The following is a 20,594-nucleotide window of genomic DNA, read 5'->3' as shown; positions in this document are numbered from 1 at the left end:
CATTCTTTTCATTAAGAGGACATTTCACAAGATTTTTCTAACGTGTAAATACATTTTCTGACTAAAAAAAAAAACACATTCTGATCTCACCTGATATCTTTTTAGATGAATTAGCAGCCTGAATTGACCCTGTCCATCAGTTCATCACATTCTGGGTTCTGGCACATTTCGTATCCTACCGCATGTGCATGAAGAGCAAAAACATCAGACTGCGTGGGTCCCTTAAAAATGCAAATGAGCTTATCTCTGCATTAAATGGCAGTACCTGGTTGGATAGTGCAGATTAAGGGGTGTTAATATACTAAATATGATCCCCTTGTGACATCACAAGGGGAGCCAAATTTCAATGCCCTATTTTTTCTGGGTTGATAGAAGCACTGGCGACACAATTATAGCACTGAAACTGAAAAAAAGTCATGATATTCCCCTCTTAAATTGATTCATATGTTAATTATTGTTCAGACCATTGATTAAAAAAAATCACATGACTGAAAAACACACATTTTTATCTCATCACAAGCATCACTATTTCAAAACACGACATTAAGAAAGTTTATTTACTTATATGCATTAGGCGGATGCTTTCATCCAAAGTGACTTTCATTGTGCCAAACATATATATATATATTATCACGTGTGCCCTAAAATCAAACCCACAACCTTTGCGTTGCTAATTAAATGCAATTCCAAACCCAATTTTGGAACCCAATTATAAATACATTTCAAGCAGACAACTAAATGATCCTAAGGGAATTTTCTTGTAGAACTTTAATTGAACTAAGCTGAGTTCTTTAACAACATAAAGAGCTGATTAGAGATCAGCTTCTGCAGGGCACCAGTTTTTATCCAGGATCAGTTTATTCAGTAGGAATTGATTCTTAATGTTTTGTCCAATCCCATCAGGATTTTTCCAAATTAATATAACATTCCTTTATGATTTTTGATGTTAGAGATATAAATCACCAGTTAAGCACATTGTGTAATAAATGCAAATAGAAAACCTTATAGACTTAAATAGCACAATTTATTTAAAAATGAGTTTGTAGATTGGCATTAACAGGCAGATCTTTTGTTCATATATTTTGTTGTTCTTATAAAATATCTGAACAGCCAATCATGTACATGTCTTGCAATTTGAATAAAACATGATGTTTTTAACCATTATACTTTCAAACTGCACAAAATCATGACTGAACATTCACACACAAAACATGACGAGAATAAAAAACAGTCAATAAATACTGAATCAAAGTTATTAAATAATAAGTTAAAAGGGACTAGTGATAAGATATGAGATGAATCACAGAAGAAGAAGATCTGGGCTGTTGAGAAGCTCTTGACCGACATCAGTGTCTTTCAGAGCAAATAAAGTGATGCCAGAAGTGTACGCTGCTGGAATCATCAGATGGGTCGTCTTGGGATGAGCTTCATCATCCTGGTCTTCTTCACGGACCATCTGTCTAACTTGACCTACAGAAACATCACGGTCAGTTGACCTGATATCCATTTAGATCAAGTAACAGCGTGACATCCAGGCTGAATTTACACTGTCCATCGGTTCATCACATTATGGGCACATTTTGGATCTTACAGCATGTGCATGAAGAGCAAAAGCATACAAGATCAGACCGTCAATCATCTGAAATTAACTCAGAGTTTTTCAATTATGGTCCTTGCTTTAACCCCTCTATTTAAAAACACCTAATTCAACTCATCAATGTGCCGCATGAAGTCAAACAAGACTTTTCTGGGAGAAAGCTGATGAGTTAAATCAGCAGGGTTTTTATATAGGGAGATCTCCTAGGGTTCAAGGACTTGAATTGCAATAAAGGGGACCTATTATGCAAAATAAAATAAAACTCTCTTACACAACCTCTTGATTATTTTTTAAATCTTTTAAAATTCCCTTAACACTTGAAGAGCCTCATAAATCAAGTCATTTTCATGATCTTTTCAATGTGATGTCACTTTGATTTAGCCCCACCCAACGTTGCTGACAGACACTGATTCTTGATGATTTAAAAAAAGGGCGACATACCCTTGACATCTAATGTCTTCCAGCGGGGATCTGGATGCTGATCTGAGATCTGTGATAGCGAAACATCATGTGACAGCCTCTTGAGAACATCCTCACGGCGAATGAGAAGCACCGACTCACTGCACAGACGCTCGTGAACCTCTTCTTCACTCACTGCGAAAAACAAAACCACAATTTACTACAGATATGGCAACAAAGCCCAACAATGCGTTTGAATGTGGCTCCTCCAATCAGAACTCAGAAAGATCTTTTGTACAATACCAGTCATGCCGTTTTGAATTCAGGACAGTGGCTAATACGCACCCACATCCAGAGGATTGGTCATGAACACAACGCTGGGTCCCACCCCAAAGATCAGCTGGTGGTGCCAGGCGTCAGGAATCTCCTCTCCTTCAGGCACCGCTCGCTGCATGTTCATGGTGGCAACAGGTACGGCTCCACGTCGTATCCAACGTGCCAACCACGGCACCAGCTTCACCTTCCTCCGAGGATAAAGGTTAAAAAATCGTCCCATTACTCGACCCCCGCTGGCCTGGTCAGCTCCATCTATCAGCTGCTGGTGTGTCGCACCTGGGGACAATGCATTACAGAACAAAACACAAACTTATAATATCAGTAAGGATAACAGGTAAGGCCTGGTGATAGCACTGCCAGTAACATGGGAACACAAACTAATATAATGCCTATTGAACGCACAAGTAAGGTCCTTTTAAAGGGTCCCTTAAACAACAAAAACATACTTGCAATCTAAAAAAAAAATATTGTGCATTTGTAAGTGCAATTCACCACAGCTCTAGTTTATACAGTAGTATTTGTTATTGACATGAACACAGTGGGTCGTACCAGCTTTGCTGCGCGAGTGCAGATAATCTGGTAGCGGTGCGTCGTTTCTCCTGAGACAGGTCTGCACGCAGCGATTTACTGCATCTGGTGTGACCGTGATACCCAGAGCCTGCAGAACATCAACAACTGCGGTGGCACCACAAGCTGAGACCCCGATCTGCAGCGTCTGCCTGTGAACAGCTTCCTGTATGGACCAGAGCATGGCTGTGTGGATCTCCTCATCTTCACTATTCTGTGTGGAGCTCATGGATTCAGATTCACTCTCAACCTTAGACCCGATCACCTCCATCTCTTCTGGATGATGCTCTTTCTACCGATGTGCTGGTTAAAAAAACACAATACTGAACTGGATTGATCATGCTGACATGAAAACAAAAGAACATCACATAAGATGGTTTATAAGAAAGAATTACAGATTAAAGTGCGCTGTTATAATCACATTAGGTACTGTATGCACCATTACAAGTATTTTGGTTGACACAACAGTTATGGCTGTGACGAAATTTGCACCCACACGATATACACAGAATTCAACATGTCTATGTAACGTTACTATATTATAATATATGGTACATGGGCTGGACCTCAGCTTGTTTAGCTTGGAGGTTATGATGGTGATGATCAGCTGGTTTAGTTGGAAGGTTAAGCTGGTGTTCATTAGCTGGTTTAGGTGGGAGGTTAAGCTGGTCCCCTAGCCAGCAGACTAGCAAACGAGTTAAAAATAATTTCAGCAGGAATACGACAGTGTGACTGACAGCGGTGTTTTTTACCTTGTAAGTTACCAGTTCGTGTTAACACTATTTGCGGGCGACGCGGGTCATTAAACTTCAACGCGCACGTTATATTTTTGGATGAGTGCGCGTCAAGGGAGCGTTTAAATAAGCTGCAAACACTCACATGCATTTTAAATTTAATACGAAACGTTTCCGTCGCAAACGGACTATAACTATTTTTTGACGACTGGATATTAAAAAGCCCACACACGTAACTCTAAAAGTTTGGAAAATGCTTTAATTTCGTCAAATTTACCTCAAGAAACTCGAATATCCTTCAAACATTCTCTGCTCATCGTGTTGACTGTCGCTGGTTTGGTTTGGTTTGTTATATGATTGGCTCGCAGAACTCAAGCATTGCACTCTGATTGGCTGTGAGGACTTAGTTACTGTGTTGTGATTGGTCAATGACAAGCGACACATCTGTTACGTGAGATTTATTAGGTGCGTTCAAAATTCATGCGGCGCCGAAAGATATGACGGGCAGGATGACGTCAAAGTACCGCGAGAGCGAGTCGAAATTAGCCTTCTTTGTATGATTTCTCGAATCGCTCTCGCGTTCCTTTGACGTCATTCGCCAGTCAATTCTTTTAGCCGAACAAGCTTGTTTTTTTATTTAAACGCTTAATTTAAGCTGACGCAATAAAAATATGTTATTTTGTAATTATAATTTCCATATCAATCAATTTTTTGTAATTTTTTTTTCTCTTTTCTTCTCTGGTAACATGTGAATAATTATGTGAATGATACCTCATATTTATGTGGCATTAAACAAATGTGTGTTGTAACTAATGGTGATATTCAATAATAATAATAATAATAATAATAATAATAATAATAATAATAATAATTTCCATATCAAAAGAATTATAAATCGTGATTTTATTTAATTCGGCGGGGTTCTATGGATTCATGTTTTTTATTGATTAAGAATTTTTTTTTTATTCTCAAATTTATCTCAAATTTTGACATTCAAATGCAAGATTCCTGTTCATGTTTATTTATGAGATGTAAGATTCTAAAATAATACTCAGAACTCTTGAATGAGAATGAATACAGGATGTAAAACAATAAAAGGCATTCACTTGTAAGACGTGAAACCGGAGAAAGTTTAGCGAAGTGAAAGTTGTGGATTTACTTTCGTTTTCAAATCTTTATTTCGTGATCGTCACGAGTCACTCCAGTGGTAGAACTAAAGATGCCACCTAAAGTGGTGTGAACTAAAACAAACTTAAACCAGTTGATTTTAATGAATTACGGATAGATTAAATAAACGAGAATCAGATGTCGGGATGAATTTAGTTTCTGTATCGAGATGTCTTTGTTTCAGAGGAGTTACTGTCTTACTGCTGTTTTACTCTTGCTGTGGTGAGTATGAATATAACCAGACCAGTTAATACCTAACTAATAAAATGTACCCAAAAAATTTGTTCAAAATTAATTATAATATAAATGACTGTGTTATGGAAGAATTGCAGTAATAATTGTTTCATTCCTTCTATTTCAATCACTTTTCACACTAACAGAGCATTTCTGTCATCTATTTTATTAAAATTAACAATTTGACTACAATAATAAAAAAAACATGCTTACTATAGTAAACCACTATATTTTTGCTATGGTAATCTATACGTAACATGGTTAAATTTTATATGGAATGTTTTATTGACATGCACCGTAGTAATACCATGGTATTTTATAAAGCGCTTTAGAGTACCATTAGTATCTGATACCATCACTGTGGAACCACTATGGTATATTTTTTACGATTAAATCACGTATTGGTTTGTGTTTATATGCATTTCTTCCACAGACTGCCAAATCATGATCAACATCACGGCAACATCTGGAGATCCAGCAGTCCTCCCATGTTCCTGTCCTTCAGCTCATCCTCCATTCTTCGTCTGGCAGAGTCGAAATGAGGAGCTTGTAAATTGTTACGGCAATGATGCAAAGGAGAGCCAAATAAATCAGAAGTACCAGAACAGAACCCAGGTGATCATTCAGACCGGAAACTGCTCACTTGTGTTCAGCAGTGTGAGTTTATCAGATGAGGGACTCTACAAATGTTACTACCAGGAGGAACCTTTACGACATGAAGAAATCTATCTGAAGGTTACAGGTAAATGTGTGTTCCCCATTATGCAGTATTAAACTTATTCAGTTCCTCAAATGCATCGCTCAAAAACTGAAAGGATTAGAATGCATTGATCCATTTCATTTCATCTTTATCAGCCAGCATGGAGTGTAAGAATAGCAATGGTCAATACCACTGTCAGCTCCCAGAACTTCATCCTGAAGGAAAGATTTTGTGGAGACACAACGGTAAACTTCTGCCGTTATCCGTTCAATGTACAAAAGACGCAGAGACAGGCCTGTGTGATACCAGCGACTCTATCACACTGAATGGCACAAACATCCAGAGGCTTACATGTGAGGTGACAAAATCAAGTGGGAACAATATAGTCATCTGCACACAAGGTAAGCTTGTACTGTGTTTGTGTTGGATTACCCCACAACCAAATATTATCTCAGTGTGATTTGTTTCTGCATGCTCAGATTCCGGACCGGTGACAAACAGCACTTTGATGACGTCATCATCAGTATGTGGAGTTCTCGCAGTTTTGCTTGTGATCGCTGCAGTGTTTGTGGGAATTATGTGTAGAAGAAGGAAAAGTAAGTCAACTTTACTCTTTTTAAATGTTTATATTTAAAAATGATAAATTCCATGTATATTAAAATATGATCTCTTAAATATAATGTAGTCTCTCTGTGTTTTTGAGCTCATGCCAGGTGGGTGTGATGTTCATGATGTTTTTCTGGCTTCGTAGGAGGACGCATTGCAACATCAAGAATGAACATTTAACAGCAGTTAGTAATACAAGATCTTAAAATCTCGACAGTGATTCATGAAATATATCATCTACAACTTACATTTAAGACTTTGAGAAAATTTTTTACATCTGCATTTGGCAGACGCTTTTATCCAAAGCAACATACAGTGCTTTACAACGTATACATTTCCTTTTGATCAGTGTGTCTGTTGTTACCCATAAACTGTAAAAATCTGGACGTAGTGTCCGTGACATCACCCATAAGTTTGTGAAGAGCTTTTTTGAAGCCAATAGTGGGCGGAGCCTGAGTCACCGCACATCACTTGCAAAAATAACCGAAAATGGGTAAAGAGGCGGGATGTGGGTGAAGCTGAGGTGGCTGGCAGCTGAAACCACGCCCACATAGCATGACTGTTGTGACAGCAGTGGCAGTTCACCCATCACTCAAGTGGCCACACCCTTAATTATGCAGAACTTTAAGGCTAAATATCATTTAAATGGATGAGCAACAAAATAATTCACCCCCTCACAGTTGTCATGAAGGGCAAAATTAGCTATTTAGACCAAAAACACTTTTTGTACCAGGCTGTTAAAATATTATTTTCTACTGTAAAGTTGGGCATTTAGCATGGAGGTCTATGGGAATTTACTCCCTTTTGGAGCCTCTAGTGGCCAGTCGATGAGATGCGGTTTAAGAGATATCAGAAGATTTTGTGCTGCTAATGCAATGCTCTAACACTGAGCTATACAGGAGTAAAAACATAAAAAATGCTTTTGATTGACTGCTAATACAGAAGATATAACAAAAGAACTCAACCAATGCTGTTGAAAGCTTACTCCTTTATTTATTACCTGCGTGCAACTTGATTTATCAATCACAACATTCACAAAATATGCCATTGCTACAGAATCTCCCATCTTTCACAGTGTTGTTGTTCTGAGTTATAGGTGGATCTTCATATGCATATCTTTACACATTGATGTAAACAAATCAAATATCATCATTTCTGCAAACAAGCTTATATATTCAGTGTGGGTGTTGGATTCAAACTGAATGAAACATTAATGTAAGAATGTGCTTGTCAGCCCACGATAGAGATGTTTTCTGGATGAATAATCAGTTTATTGGTTGTCTTGCGGTTGTTCATAATAACCTATAAATGGAAACACTTTGTTAATGTGAAGTTACAGAGCTTTCTCACAATGTAAATATGCCTGTATTTCTTATCGAGAAACTTTGGGTTGTATCTAAACTAAACGTGACTGTGAATTAGAGTTTGCTTACAACAATCTACTGTTTTCCAGTGTAGATAGTAATGGGAAATATTGAAATATATTTTAAGATAGTTAAAGATATTTTAAAATGATCCAATGCTGCAAAACTATATTTTCAAATATAATTTTAAAGAGCATATATTACACAGCAACAGTCCAGTGTTAAATTACCCAATTGATTTCAACACTTTTTCAGAGATTATATAACTCCACACTTATCAGAGTTTAATGAACATTTTTACGATATATACATTTTTAACTCTATGCCAGAGTTTCTTTGACTCACAAAAGTGTTAAAGGGTTATATTATGAGATTTTTGAAGATGTAAAATAAACCTTTGGTGCAATGAAACTGGACTTTAAAACCCATATATACACCAGTGTACAAGCAAAAATGTGCACTTTTGGGTGTGTACTTTACAATGCAAATGAGCTAATGAAATGCAAACGCTCGTTTAAAAGAAGAGAGAAGAGTTTAACAGATCTCAACAATATTTCTTATATTCTTACATTTTCAATATTTATTAACTACTGTATGAACTAAAAAAAGTTTTTTTTTTTGTATTTTAATTACTCATGACATGTAAAGGCAATACAGTAAAGTTTTCGTGTTGTGAGAGAATTTGGGATATTCATATTGCATTTATACTCTGTATTTGTTTTATTATCATATGGTTTCATATACTGAGTGTTTTCATATCTTAAAGTTGAATATTAAAGTGACTTCTGTCAACTGAATAGAACTATTTTGCTGTTAAGTTGCGGTTCATCATGAGAACATTTAGTGCATTGCCCTTTTAAACCAAGTTCATTGCAAGTGCATCGTTAAAGGTATAGCGGAAGATTTTCCCAAATTTTTGAAAAGAACCACCCCTCCACTTTTTAAAACAATGCACTTCGCGTGGAAAGCCCAACCTGTGCTTTTAGCGCACGCCAGTGTGTGAAATAGTCTCCCAAAAACACTTTCTTCATAGGCCTTTCTCTTCTTGTCATATAATTTGTAGACACTTTTTTTGTCTTGCGACCCTCAGACATAAAAAAACACGATGAGAACGCAAGCTTCAAGGAATGGTTGAAACCGTAGCCCACCACACATATACACCTGAAAGTGCCCATGTGCAGAAAGCGAACGAGCACGTACAACGGCCTTACGTCAACATATCATCAGATGATTGACATCTGGGATGACCAATAGTTTAGATGATGATGATCCACCCGGAAAAAGAAAATCTTCCGCTATACCTTTAAATTTCCAAGAAAAGTGCCGTTGCATTGAAACAAAAATAACTTGCTCTGTAGCAACAAAGCAAACCTAATTGCTGATTGGTGGAAACTAAAAGGTTGAAAAAAAAAAAACAGACAATTGGTCAGCTCAAATTAGCAAATGACAGACGCAGAATTAGTAGCTGATGCTATGGAAAACACTGAGTCTGGGTTTTAAAAGGTCTCCACACCAGACAAAATAAAAAACGATCCAGCCCCGGATGCTAGATCACGTCAGAAAATATAAATGTACTTGTTTAACAGACTTCTGTTAGTTAAGAGGTTGATCGATCGTTGCTAGAGAAGAACACAAGCAGGACATGAGACGAAGGTTTTGATGATAAAATAGAACAGAGTTTTATTGGTGGACAGTTTCAGTTGCAAATGTCTCAATGTTCAAACCTCGTCCAACAATCATGAATTCAACATGCACTGTTATACCAAAACTTTCTAATAGCAACATCCCACAAACCTTGAGCTTCCATAAACATTCTCTTTATCTATCTCTGTTTACACACAGACAGGACAGATCATGAAACTTCACAAATGTGAGAGAACTATAAGACGAAATCAATAAGACATATAAAGTATAAAAATATAATGAATGAGTGAATAATATAATAAAATATAGAAATATAATAATGAATGAATAAATGAATAAACATAATTAATGAATGAATGAATAAATGAATAGATAATATAAATGAATAAACAATAATGTAATGATAAAATGATAATAATGAAATTGATAATGATAAAATAATATTTAAAAATCAAATAAACAATTATATGGATAACTAATGATTCTGAAATGATTATGATGATTATGTAAATGATTCAAAATAAACCCACAATAATAAAAACATTCTGCACATGAGGATCTAAGGTAGGATTCTTTAAAGGTGTTAAAAACAGGAAATTTGTCTGTTGCAAGCTTGCAATGAAACTATAAGAATAGAAATTGGGGGTTTGGAGAGTTACTTCAGCTGTCACATTTTTTTGGTGATCACCAGGCTGAGCCAGTGTTTTATTAAATGCTGTCTGATATAATTCTTTAATAAAACAAATTAGTTTACATATCTCTCTGTATCCATTATTCCATCTGGAAAATCCACGACAATGTTTGTTAAACTTTTCTAATGAAACAATATAAGCGTGTGTCTCAATTTTTATGATTTCTGTCAATCATTAGAGATGAAAAGATTTGTTTCTTTGTTCTCTGCCTTTTACTTCAGCATCTTTGCTTGGGCTGCAGACAAAGATGGATTATCAAAAAGTTTCTTAAACTGGTCATATGAATAAAACAAAATGATTATGTTTCTGTTCTTCATACAGAGTAATTGAGTTGAATTAAACTTACCGTAAGTGTATCATACAGATCAGATGATCTGTTCTTGAGTTCAAGGGCTGTGTATGTGTCATTACTGGCATCATCATCTTTCTGTAATGAAACCAAACGAGTGATGGACACTTTAATCTACTAGCATTTGTATGAAAAGTTGTCATCTGTGATTATCTCACCTCTGGTGTTTGTTCAGAATCTTTTCTTCTTAAACTCTTTCTTCTGCTATCATAAGAAAACAGGAGACATTAACATCCTTTATCACTGGATGGGGAAATGTGATTTGACACCACTATAAATAAAAACTATTTGCTGTTGAAAGAATCAATAATGTCTCTATTATTATTATTATTAAGTTCATAAAGAGGAACAATATCAGTGGCAATTATTTTTTCATAATTTTTGAACATAAGATTATTGTCGATTGGTTTAGTTTGGTTATTCTTCTCGGTGTAAAAAGGCCTTTATACACATTTCTTACCAAATAAACATCCCAACAATTAGAAAAGCTGATGCTCCACAGACTCCAACACAAAATCCAATCCCCAAAGTTGCAGAGAAAGAGACACGACTGACAACTGAAAAGACAACAAGATAATTAGAAGTTACACACGCACACAAAATGCATATCTCAAAAGTGTGAAACTTGTGCAAGATATTTAAAGTGACAGCATCATAATATTTCTCTCACTGTCTAGCATGAATATGTTTTACTGCAGCATTGAAATCATTTAATAAAAACGTTATTTTACCTTTAACATTGACTGATACAGCGGCAGATCTCTGAGATCCGACTTCATTCTGAGCCTCGCAGTAAAACCATTCACTGTGACTGGAATTAAAGTTAATGATAGTGTACGACTGTCCAGATCCAACATGTGATGTTTCATTCACCTTAAACCAGCTGTAGTTCTGAACAGGTGGATTTGATTCACTGCTGCAGGTCAGATTCACTGAATCACCCTCCAGGATTTCACCAGATCCACCGATGGATGCTGTCACCTCCTTTGGAGGATCTAAAAGTTAAACGTTTATTAATTATGAAAATACTGTTAATATCATTTGAATAATTCAGCAACAATATTAACTCACACAAAACATTTAAAGTCACTTCTGAATATCTTGGTCCAAGTTCATTCCTGGACCTGCACAGGTATTTTCCACTGTGATCTGATCTGATCTTTGAGATGATGTAGGTGCTTCCAGATCCAAGATATGATGTTTTGTTCCCCTTAAACCAGCTGTATTTCTGAACAGGTGGATTTGATTCACTGCTGCAGGTCAGATTTACTGAATCACCCTCCAGTATTTCACCAGAAGGTTTGATGGAGATCACAGGTTTATTTGGAGCATCTAATGAAATAACATATAAGATTGGTCCTGCTTTGTATTAGAGCATCTGATCTTATGAAGTAGCTGTTGTAAAAGAGTTAAGTATGAACTTACAGACGACATTGAGATATTGATGAGGTGATATGAGTTTGTGTCCCTGTACAGCACAGCTATAGTTGCCTGTATCCTCTCTTGTTACTGACTTTAGGATGAGTTGATTGTTTCTGTCCGTTCTCTCACTTAATAACTGTGTGTTTTTAAACCAGATGAATGTTGATCTGTCAGTCAGACGGCATCTGCTTTTACATGTAAGATTCACTGATTTTCCCTCTGTCACTTCTTTACCTGAAGAATTTACCTGAAGATCTGACAACACAACACAGATACAGATATCTACATATCATTCAATACATATTATTATCATCAGTGAGTAATTCACTACCTGTGATATTAAGAGTCACTCCAGGAACACCAAGCCATTTGTTTTTATCAGTGGTGAATCTGAAATAGTATTTGTGTGAATCTGTCTGTCTCACATCAGTCAGTCTCATGGTGCAGTCGTGATGTTTATCTCCCAGATACTGAATCCTTTGCCTGTATTCAGAGTCCTCAGACAGATCTGGAGGATCACTACTGTTAATCTTTGTCCAGAATGTGTTATTGATCGGGTGTCCAGTAGGGTATTTATAAGTGCAGTTTATTATCACTGTTGAACCCTTTAGAGCACAGATGGATGAAGGGCTGTAATTCACATCACTCTCATCATCAGCACTATAAACTCCTGAAACACACAATTAATTTATCTGTTTCAAAGGGTCCTTTAACATGAATGCATTATATATTATACTTCTACATAAAACAACAGCTCATGGCAAAAGATATCATCTTTGAGAATCTTGAGTTTTCTGGGAGAATTTTGTTCACTTTGAATTTTGTCATAGGTGTTTAAGGGCACCTATGGTCCGATTCAAGATTTTACATTTCCTTTGGTGTGTAAGTGTGTAGTTCATGTTAATGATATGCAAAAGGTACAAATCCTAAAGTAAGAGTTAAAATCTCTAACGTAAATCTCTTTCCTTGGACTACAACAAACACACGGATTGTAGGCAACAGTTTACTTTCTCCTCTTCGAGTCGGTTCCGGTGTTTGTCGAATCTTCTGAGTCGGTTCTGGGATGATCGATCACGAACACTCTGCCTGGGCCAAGATGGCCGGTCCTGTTTTACCGGACCCGCCCTGACCTCCCGTTCTACCAGCTCCGCCTTGGCTTCAAAGCCCTTCCTCCCCCAGATCCACCCACCTAGACTTTTTGTTTACCCTGAGGTGTAGTGTCTGGTAGCCACTCCTTAGGGGGGAGGTTATGTCCCGGTTGTATCTGGGTGCATGGAGAGATTTTTGCTGGCGCAATCTCATTAGATACTTTCTAACCCCCAAGTTAAAATCTTTTCAGACTGGGGTAAAGGGGAGAGGTCTATGTTGGAGAACAGCTGGCAGACCACTTTTATGTTTTCTGGAGTTGTCATTTATATATATTGGCAGGAAGTAATACAAATATTATATCCATCTTTTGAGCTCTGCCCAGCTCCATGCACAGAGGGTAGACGCACATTTCACCGGGACAGCGCCACCCGGCACTCGTGGGCCAGTACAATCGACACAGTAGCCTATCGGTACAGATGTGAAGCTAAGATTCATCCAAACAGTCGCTAAGTTTGGCTAAATGGGTCTAAAAGTCGCTAGATGTAGCAATAAGGTCGCTAAGTTGGCAACACAGTCACTGAGTTGGCAACACTGCTTCAGCCAATCCCCTTTTTTTAAGCAAGTAAGCCCCACCCACTGATTAACATTGAATTTGCATACAAGTTGAAAAAAAAATGAACACGAAAATAAAAACGAAAATAAAAAATAAAACCAAAAAAAAAAACAGAACATAAAATTAAAACTAAACTTTCAATGATTCTTGAAACTTTGTCAAAAACATGTCCCACTAAGAAAAGTGCTAATTCTTTTGGATATTAATAAAATTTTCATGAAGAAAAAGAATCAATGTTATAATCAGGGGGTCCTTTGCACATATAGGTTTATTTTAATTTTTTATTAATTTAATGATTATATGCTGGCCCATTGTCTACAAAATCAGCTGTCCTCGGTTAAGAGATAATCATTTCAACTTGATTAAAAAAGCCAAAAGTAATAATTGAATTGAATAATATATTTACCACATTTGTAATATGTATTAAAAACTACAAACAGTGAGTTTTGAACAATATTTACTATTATATTGTGATTGCTCAAAATGTGTCCCACATATTCGTCACCACCGTCAGATATTTATAAAAAGCAATAAAATCAGACAACTACAGGGTCAACTGCATTCCTGAGGACCCCATTTTCAAACCTTCAGCTCTACTGCATGCTTCAAGATCACTCAAGCTCCTGTATGTTTGCTATTTTCTATTTTTTCTATACTTCTTCATATTTTTGGACACTGTTACTGTGACAACCATAACATGTCAACACTGTCATCTTTGTAAAAAAAATATTAGATTATGAAATAAATGTATCATTTTTAAGAAGAGGTCTGAAGTAGCTAGCAACAGAGGGGAAACAAGATGGCTAATGTGAACAACTCATCTATTTTTTTTAATCTATATTGGGTTTTTGTCCCCACCGTCAGGTTTTCTGTGTTTTCTATCAGGTTTTATGTATTTTAGGAAGTTATGATTTGATATTTGTTCATCACAGTGCTCAGGATTGTTATTTTTTGGACCAAATATTTACATAAAGTTTTAGCAAGAAGCCATTGACTTGAGTGGTATACATTTTGGAATAATGAGGCCAATGTCACCACCGTCAGACAGAGTTTTATTTGTTTGAAATGAATATGCTTACAATATGTTTCTTCAGTGCTGTTGAGTTATTAAATTAATAGTCTCTATTAATACAAAAATATGTTTATTAAATAAAAAAATCATTACTTTTTCTATTTAGGTTAAAAGTAAATGTTTTATGAGTTATAACTGGAAAAATGCCTATTTTATGAAAAAAAATACGAACAGGGGAGGTTGCACCAGTAAATTGTTGTACAGACCTTGGTCTATCATGATATACCTTCAGATTTTGTAACTTTTTTTTCCAAAATTTAAACCTGTTTTATCCAAATTCCCAAGAATCACTGCTTTACATTTTAATTTTGTCCCTATTATTGCTTGGGCATGAATAAAAAGTATTTTAAAAAATGTTTTTACAGATTCCTTTTCAAGTTTGCCTTTTTATTTTAATATTGGGTGTCTTGCCTCAAGATAATATGGAAAATGAAATGTCAAATCATCAATTTAATTTTATTTTTCAATTTGGCCAGAATGATGCTTCATCATGCTGAAAATGAAATAATTTAATTTAATGTTTAATTTTTATTTTAGCATTTAATTTTCAAATTTGGGACATATTTTGCTATTTAAGTTTTTATTTTATCAATTAATTTAAAAAAGACCAAAAATACCTTCCATAGAAATTGACTGCTCATTTCTAACAACTTACTTGGGTAATTTACCAACAAGTTTGAGAAAGGAGGACAAATACCTGTTTAAGACACTGTTAGCAGCCAGCAAGAAAGCTGTAACGTGAAAGTGGTTAAAACCTGACACTCCAACAGAAATGGAATGGCTGAATTTTGTAACCAGTATTCAAAGCAGGGAGTGGATGTCCTATTCCTTAAACCTGAGGATTGATAAATATTTGCAATATTGGGGAAAATGGATTGTGTTCATGGAGCCATGATGTACACTGACCACTGCATGACATGTTTTTTTCTGTTTATATAACCTATGTAAAAAGTATTGGCGGCCAAATTGTATGTTCTGTTTTTTAAAAAATAAATAAAAAATAAAGTACAAAAAAAGAAATAGGTGACATTTAAAAGAAGGTGTGAAAAGATTTACAATATCAAGTGTGAAAGCGGAACAAGACAACATCAGTCACAAAGCACAAAATGCAGCTCAAATAAGACATAATGAAAAAATAAAGCAATTCTACATTAATAAAAGTTACCAGAGAATATTTAATGATATATTTACCTTTTTTATATATATGTTTTGTTTTATATGTTTTGTTTGAAATAAGTAAAATGCTTAATAATAATAATAAAAGAAATATTTACCTTGAACAATGAGCAGAAATATCAGAGGAAGAGAAGCCATTCTGATAGACATCATCATCATCATCATCATCATCAAACTACCTACTGTATAATACAGAAATAATCATGACCTGAACAACAACACAGCATGTAAAGGTTATACACTAACTGTATAGTTATAGTTTATCACATTTTTTATTATTATTACTTCATCAGTTTATGTAAATGACACTTTTATTAAGTTATTGAGATATTTCTGTATAATGTTTTCATGTTATGTGCTCAACTTCATCTACAGAAAGAAATTACTATTTTGTAGATTTGTCTTACCGAGTTTAGTCTGTCTGATCTTCAGGAACCAAATGCTGCACTATAAGAGCACAAAAACTCTGTGGTTAACAGCTTTTTCTTTTCTATTGCGCAAAGGTTTTTCCTCCTCCAGCATCAGAGGGTACATCACTGAAAAAAAAACATCTTAAAGGGGTCAAAGCTTGAAATTCAGACTTTTGTTTAAGTGCTATTATTGTGTGCCTAGTGCTTCTATCCCCTTTACGAAAATTAACCATGGTTTTATTAGGGTAAAAGTGTAGTAACCATGTTTTTTGGTGTATTGATTACTATCAGCATTAACCATGGTTGTCAAAATAATGGTTATTTTGTCGTAACCATGGCTTTATTCCAGTAACCATGGATTTTGGTTTCAACTGCAGTAAAATCATGGTTAATTTTCATAGGGGTCAAACTAGAAAACATGAAAAAGAACAACTCAGTAATTTAGTTTTGATCAACCATTTTCTGCAAGCATGTGAAAAATGAGGTCATTCAGATTTCGCCTGTTTTGTGATGTAGCGAGTCTAATTACAATAATACCGCCCCTTAATCTGCATTATCCAACCACAGCATTGCCCTTTAGTGCAGAGAAAGAGAGAAAGAGAGAGAGAGGAAACATATAGGCTTGTTCGACTTCATGCGGCGCTGCAAGAACCGACAGCCGGATGATGTCAAAATACCTCGAGAACAATTCGAGAAACCATACAAAGTGTAATTTCGTCTCACTCTCGTGTCACTTTAACGTCATCCGCCTGTCAGTTCTAGCGGCGCCGCAGGAATTCGAACAAGCCTACTGGCTGTGTCTGAAACCGCATAGTCTCTGAATAGGTACCTAATTTTAACGAGTACCTACTTAAAGGTGGGGTGCATGATCTCTGATGTCTGAAGCCAATGTTGACATTTGAAATCATCTAACAAACACGCCCCTACCCCAATCGAATCTGGACCTTCTTTTGACAGACCCGCCCCACACATACACAACCCAGGCAATGATGTTGGTTAGTAGACACGCCCCTTACTGCTGATTGGCTACAAGTGTGTTTTGGTAGTCCCTTTTGGTAGATCCTGCCTGCCTGTCTGTCACAGTAATTCATGTGGGTACCCATGTTTTGTGTGGTAGCACATGGCCTTTATTGGGGCTGTGTGCTGCCGTGTCTGTCTCTGACCCCGCCCCCTTGTTTCCTCATTAATTATTCATTATTGATTAATTCCACTCACCTGACCTTCCCTCTTTATCTTGTATAGCTTTTCCTATTTAAAGCCCCAGTGTGTTCTGTCCTGTTCTGAATGATTTTGGTTTGTTTAACTGTTGTATAAGTAAAGTAAGTCTAGTTCTGTGTAGGTTTGCAATAGTTTGTTCATGTCATAGTCTTGTCTGTTATTGTTATCTGTTTATGTCATTTACCCCATGTGGGCTTTTGTTTCAATTAAACCCCTTTTGAGTTCTACTTTACCTGCACTTGGGTCCTGTTCCTCGTAAATCATGACAAATATACAGATGTGAAACTTAATTGTCATTTTGTTTCTCAACAGCCATATTTCTCAATAAAAACAGAAATATCTTTCTCCGTTTAAATTTTTTTCATTCTTTTATTTTAGTCCAACTTTGTGTAAATTTGTTTTAATAATTGATATTGAGTCAAGATGACAAAATACTTTAGTAACATCTGATTTGATAGACTCAAGAAAATGCTTGCAAAGTTGTTAACATAACATGCTTTTATCTCATTATATAAAAATAGATCAGATGATGTTTTTTACTTTTTCAGGCTAATCTTTCTGTAGTACATTCAGTGAAAACTGGGTGTCAGTGTTGCACCATAAGTGTAAATGAATCTGGATGCATTGCTTTTTCTATAACATCATGTTTGTAAGTCTGAGAGACGAAATTAACCATCTTGAGTAACTATATACCCAGTTAAACAATCAATCACTAAACCATCAGTAATTAAAGTCTTTAACATGTTTAGTTTGTTTTAATGTAGCACGTCTTCTGTTTCCTATATTTATCTTGTTATTTCTTTCAGTATGTTAAAAATTTATTTTGTCATCTTTAAAAAGGACATTGGCATGTTTGCCTTATTGAGATGTTAAGCAGGTGAATCTGATCTTATGAAAGTCATTGATGAAAAGTGAAACTCGATCATTTATGCGCTCGTGCAGTTCAGACAGATGAACCTGGATGAAATTTAAAGCCAAATATTATTTTCAAATTCAGAAATATATTTAATTAAGCTACTCTTTCTACAAAATGTATTTAACATTTAAAACATATTTTTGACCAGAGAAATGTATTTTTTATGGGCATCAGCATTTTTTTATCTGGATGACAAACACATTTGACAGACGCTTTGATCCAAAGTGACTTCAGTGCAAGCTAAACTGCCCTACAAAGCCAAAGCCAGTAACTACGCATGTGGTCAAAATTGAGTTAAGGGTTGAAATGGGCTTTGTGAGATCTGTTTTGTCTCCTGGTTCAATTTTGTCCCATTTCAGAGAAACGTGTGTGCCAAAATTGACTGGCTGGTGTAAAAAAAACTTTAAGGGCATTTTTCTCAGTTTCAGTGTTTGCGTAGTTACTGCACTTAGCTTTTGTAAGGCAGTATACATCTGATCAGTATCTGTCGTCTTTGGGATTGAACCCACAACCTTTCATGCTGCTAACACAATGCACTACCAACCGAGCAATGAAACACTAAACAAGTTTTTGGCCGGACGTTGGAAGTTTATAGATTAGATTGTGGTTGACATCTCAAAGCACTGCAAACGTTTGTCTAAAGAGTCTGTTTCAGTCTCACGACACCCGTCTCACTTCAGACAGAAAGACAGGTGGCCATTAGCTCATGAACGCTGTCGACACAGATGACTGCCTCCTAGTTTGGCCTTCAAATGTCATTTTCTTCGCTACATTTCCCAGAATTGGGCCTCTGTACCAATTTAGACGTCAACCTTTGACATTTTGTGGATTGTCTGCAACCCTGAGTTCCCCTCCTGCCCCGAGCCGCGTGAAGCAGGAAGAGAATTCATCTTGTGTTGGAAATGAACAGGGAGATCTTTCTCTCATCCACACGGAAAGACCAGCAGCGGTGGACAAGGGTTCATCCACACCGGGACTAAAGGCTAAAGATCATAGCATCTGCTGCCAGCATTTGATCTAAACCTGTGTGTGTGTGATCTGTAGGGTAGGACTAGTTAACAGTTAGTTAAACACAAGCTTCTGAGATTTAATGCCATGTTATTTCAGAGTGTTTGGAAACTCAGAAGAGAAGTTCAGACGCAGGTTTGTGACTTTTAGCAGATGTGCGGATGAGGATTCATCTCAGTTACATCAATCTTTATGTATTACAAACTATGAACCTGACAGCCATTATAGTGAGACACAAATGTAGGCGTCAAAACAAACAAGCATGATTCTGTGAGATAAGTTTCTCTCTCTGTGGTTGATAATGCTGATCCTGGATCTGTAATGTAATCACCACATACTGTGAAAATCTATCAGAGTTTGAGTTTGTGGGAGTTTTTGATGAATTGAAGAAATTTAAAGTAGGATTCAAGTTAAACCAACGTGATCTCATGAGAATATGTGTGTGTATTTTTATGTAAATTGTGGTTTTACCACACATACATTTACTTACGTTTTCATACACACTGAAACGTGTAATATCAACGTGTTGACAGGACTAATATGTTAATTATTTACATATTAACAATTTTTTAGACATGCAGATTTGTACATATTCATAAATATTAAAATTACGGGCATTGGTGTATTTTCTGACTTATTTATTTAAGACAGTTTACTCATTAATCTAATGAAATGTTCATGACTTTCAGAGAACAACTCAATATTAAACAAGACTACACCTTAAAACCTTAAAATGACTAACATTTCTTTAATCATTTAACCATTTTGTAATATTTAGTTTGTTTGCTATGACACAAAAAAGGCATTTTCTCCTATGCAACAAAAATTATACCAAAACACAACATAAATTCACAAAAGAATTCGGTGTAATCCACATCTTTAAAATGTATACGATTGTGAGGAACAGATCTAAATTCCGTTCTTTATTCAGCGATCTTGATCCCAGTTTTCATCAGGGACCATAAACATAAAATCTTGCGTTCGTTGTGAACGTGAATTCAAATATTGCACTTCAAGAAGCTTTACAACACATTTCTTTATGATTTACGGCAGTGATATCAAACGCTCATTGTCTCTTGTGTGCTACGTCACAGATTTCGACATGGCCGTCTTTCAGTCGATGTACTTTTAAAATTCACGTCTTAATGTTCTGGTGAATGAATAACTTTAATATTTCTCTGTACTTAAACTCCAGAGAGGGCCGGGACTGCAGTACAATATCATTTTAACTACTTTTGTACTGCTGTTGAAATTTCACACTAAATAAATGATTGTGATTGT

The 20,594-nt window shown here is 35.9% G+C and overlaps 3 protein-coding genes across 6 annotated transcripts; 1 reads left to right on the top strand and 2 right to left on the bottom strand.

Moving 5' to 3' along the window:
• Positions 1–739: 739 nt before the first annotated feature.
• LOC135735634 (uncharacterized) lies at positions 740–4,007 on the bottom strand. 3 transcript variants are annotated; one of them, XM_065254073.2, is made up of 5 exons: positions 3,911–3,967; positions 2,882–3,241; positions 2,342–2,608; positions 2,039–2,191; positions 740–1,470 (listed from the first exon to the last, which is right to left on the bottom strand). In XM_065254073.2, the coding sequence occupies exons 2-5, from the start codon at positions 3,168–3,170 to the stop codon at positions 1,301–1,303; spliced, it is 879 nt and encodes a 292-aa protein (XP_065110145.1). In that variant the 5' UTR covers positions 3,171–3,241; positions 3,911–3,967; the 3' UTR covers positions 740–1,300. The 3 variants fall into 3 exon arrangements, with proteins under 3 accessions (XP_065110145.1, XP_065110146.1, XP_065110143.1); XM_065254074.2 differs by having other exon boundaries at positions 2,882–3,222; XM_065254071.2 differs by having other exon boundaries at positions 743–1,470; positions 2,882–3,202; positions 3,911–4,007.
• A 783-nt stretch (positions 4,008–4,790) lies between these two features.
• On the top strand, positions 4,791–7,643 carry LOC141282034 (butyrophilin subfamily 1 member A1-like). The gene is made up of 5 exons (XM_073814374.1): positions 4,791–5,022; positions 5,468–5,776; positions 5,890–6,135; positions 6,214–6,330; positions 6,486–7,643. The coding sequence occupies exons 1-5, from the start codon at positions 4,947–4,949 to the stop codon at positions 6,518–6,520; spliced, it is 783 nt and encodes a 260-aa protein (XP_073670475.1). The 5' UTR covers positions 4,791–4,946; the 3' UTR covers positions 6,521–7,643.
• A 266-nt stretch (positions 7,644–7,909) lies between these two features.
• LOC135735635 (B-cell receptor CD22-like) lies at positions 7,910–16,297 on the bottom strand. 2 transcript variants are annotated; one of them, XM_065254076.2, is made up of 10 exons: positions 16,169–16,297; positions 15,860–15,943; positions 12,143–12,481; positions 11,815–12,066; positions 11,461–11,721; positions 11,121–11,384; positions 10,850–10,946; positions 10,548–10,593; positions 10,387–10,467; positions 7,910–10,275 (listed from the first exon to the last, which is right to left on the bottom strand). In XM_065254076.2, exons 2-10 carry the CDS (start codon positions 15,930–15,932, stop codon positions 10,258–10,260), a joined length of 1,431 nt encoding a protein of 476 aa, XP_065110148.1. In that variant the 5' UTR covers positions 15,933–15,943; positions 16,169–16,297; the 3' UTR covers positions 7,910–10,257. The 2 variants fall into 2 exon arrangements, with proteins under 2 accessions (XP_065110148.1, XP_065110147.1); XM_065254075.2 differs by having other exon boundaries at positions 7,910–10,467.
• Between the last annotated feature and the right edge of the window lie 4,297 nt (positions 16,298–20,594).

Source organism: Paramisgurnus dabryanus, chromosome 4 (assembly GCF_030506205.2).
Source record: "Paramisgurnus dabryanus chromosome 4, PD_genome_1.1, whole genome shotgun sequence".
NCBI classification, from domain to species: Eukaryota; Metazoa; Chordata; class Actinopteri; order Cypriniformes; family Cobitidae; genus Paramisgurnus; species Paramisgurnus dabryanus.
Note: the sequence above shows the minus strand (reverse complement) of the source record. Positions and strands in the feature narration are given on the sequence as shown.

Excerpts from the sequence above, each read along its gene's own strand:
- LOC141282034 (XM_073814374.1), top strand. The coding sequence starts at position 4,947 with ATGAATTTAGTTTCTGTATCGAGATGTCTTTGTTTCAGAGGAGTTACT. Across the intron at positions 5,023-5,467 it reads GCTGTTTTACTCTTGCTGTG|ACTGCCAAATCATGATCAAC; the intron begins GTGAGTATGAAT and ends TTTCTTCCACAG. Across the intron at positions 6,136-6,213 it reads TATAGTCATCTGCACACAAG|ATTCCGGACCGGTGACAAAC; the intron begins GTAAGCTTGTAC and ends CTGCATGCTCAG.
- LOC135735634 (XM_065254071.2), bottom strand. The coding sequence starts at position 3,170 with ATGGAGGTGATCGGGTCTAAGGTTGAGAGTGAATCTGAATCCATGAGC. Across the intron at positions 2,192-2,341 it reads GACCAATCCTCTGGATGTGG|TGAGTGAAGAAGAGGTTCAC; the intron begins GTGCGTATTAGC and ends TGTTTTTCGCAG. Across the intron at positions 1,471-2,038 it reads GAAGACATTAGATGTCAAGG|GTCAAGTTAGACAGATGGTC; the intron begins GTATGTCGCCCT and ends ATGTTTCTGTAG.
- LOC135735635 (XM_065254075.2), bottom strand. The coding sequence starts at position 15,932 with ATGATGATGATGATGATGATGATGTCTATCAGAATGGCTTCTCTTCCT. Across the intron at positions 10,594-10,849 it reads ATTGTTGGGATGTTTATTTG|CAGAAGAAAGAGTTTAAGAA; the intron begins GTAAGAAATGTG and ends TTCTTATGATAG. Across the intron at positions 10,468-10,547 it reads ATTCTGAACAAACACCAGAG|AAAGATGATGATGCCAGTAA; the intron begins GTGAGATAATCA and ends GTTTCATTACAG.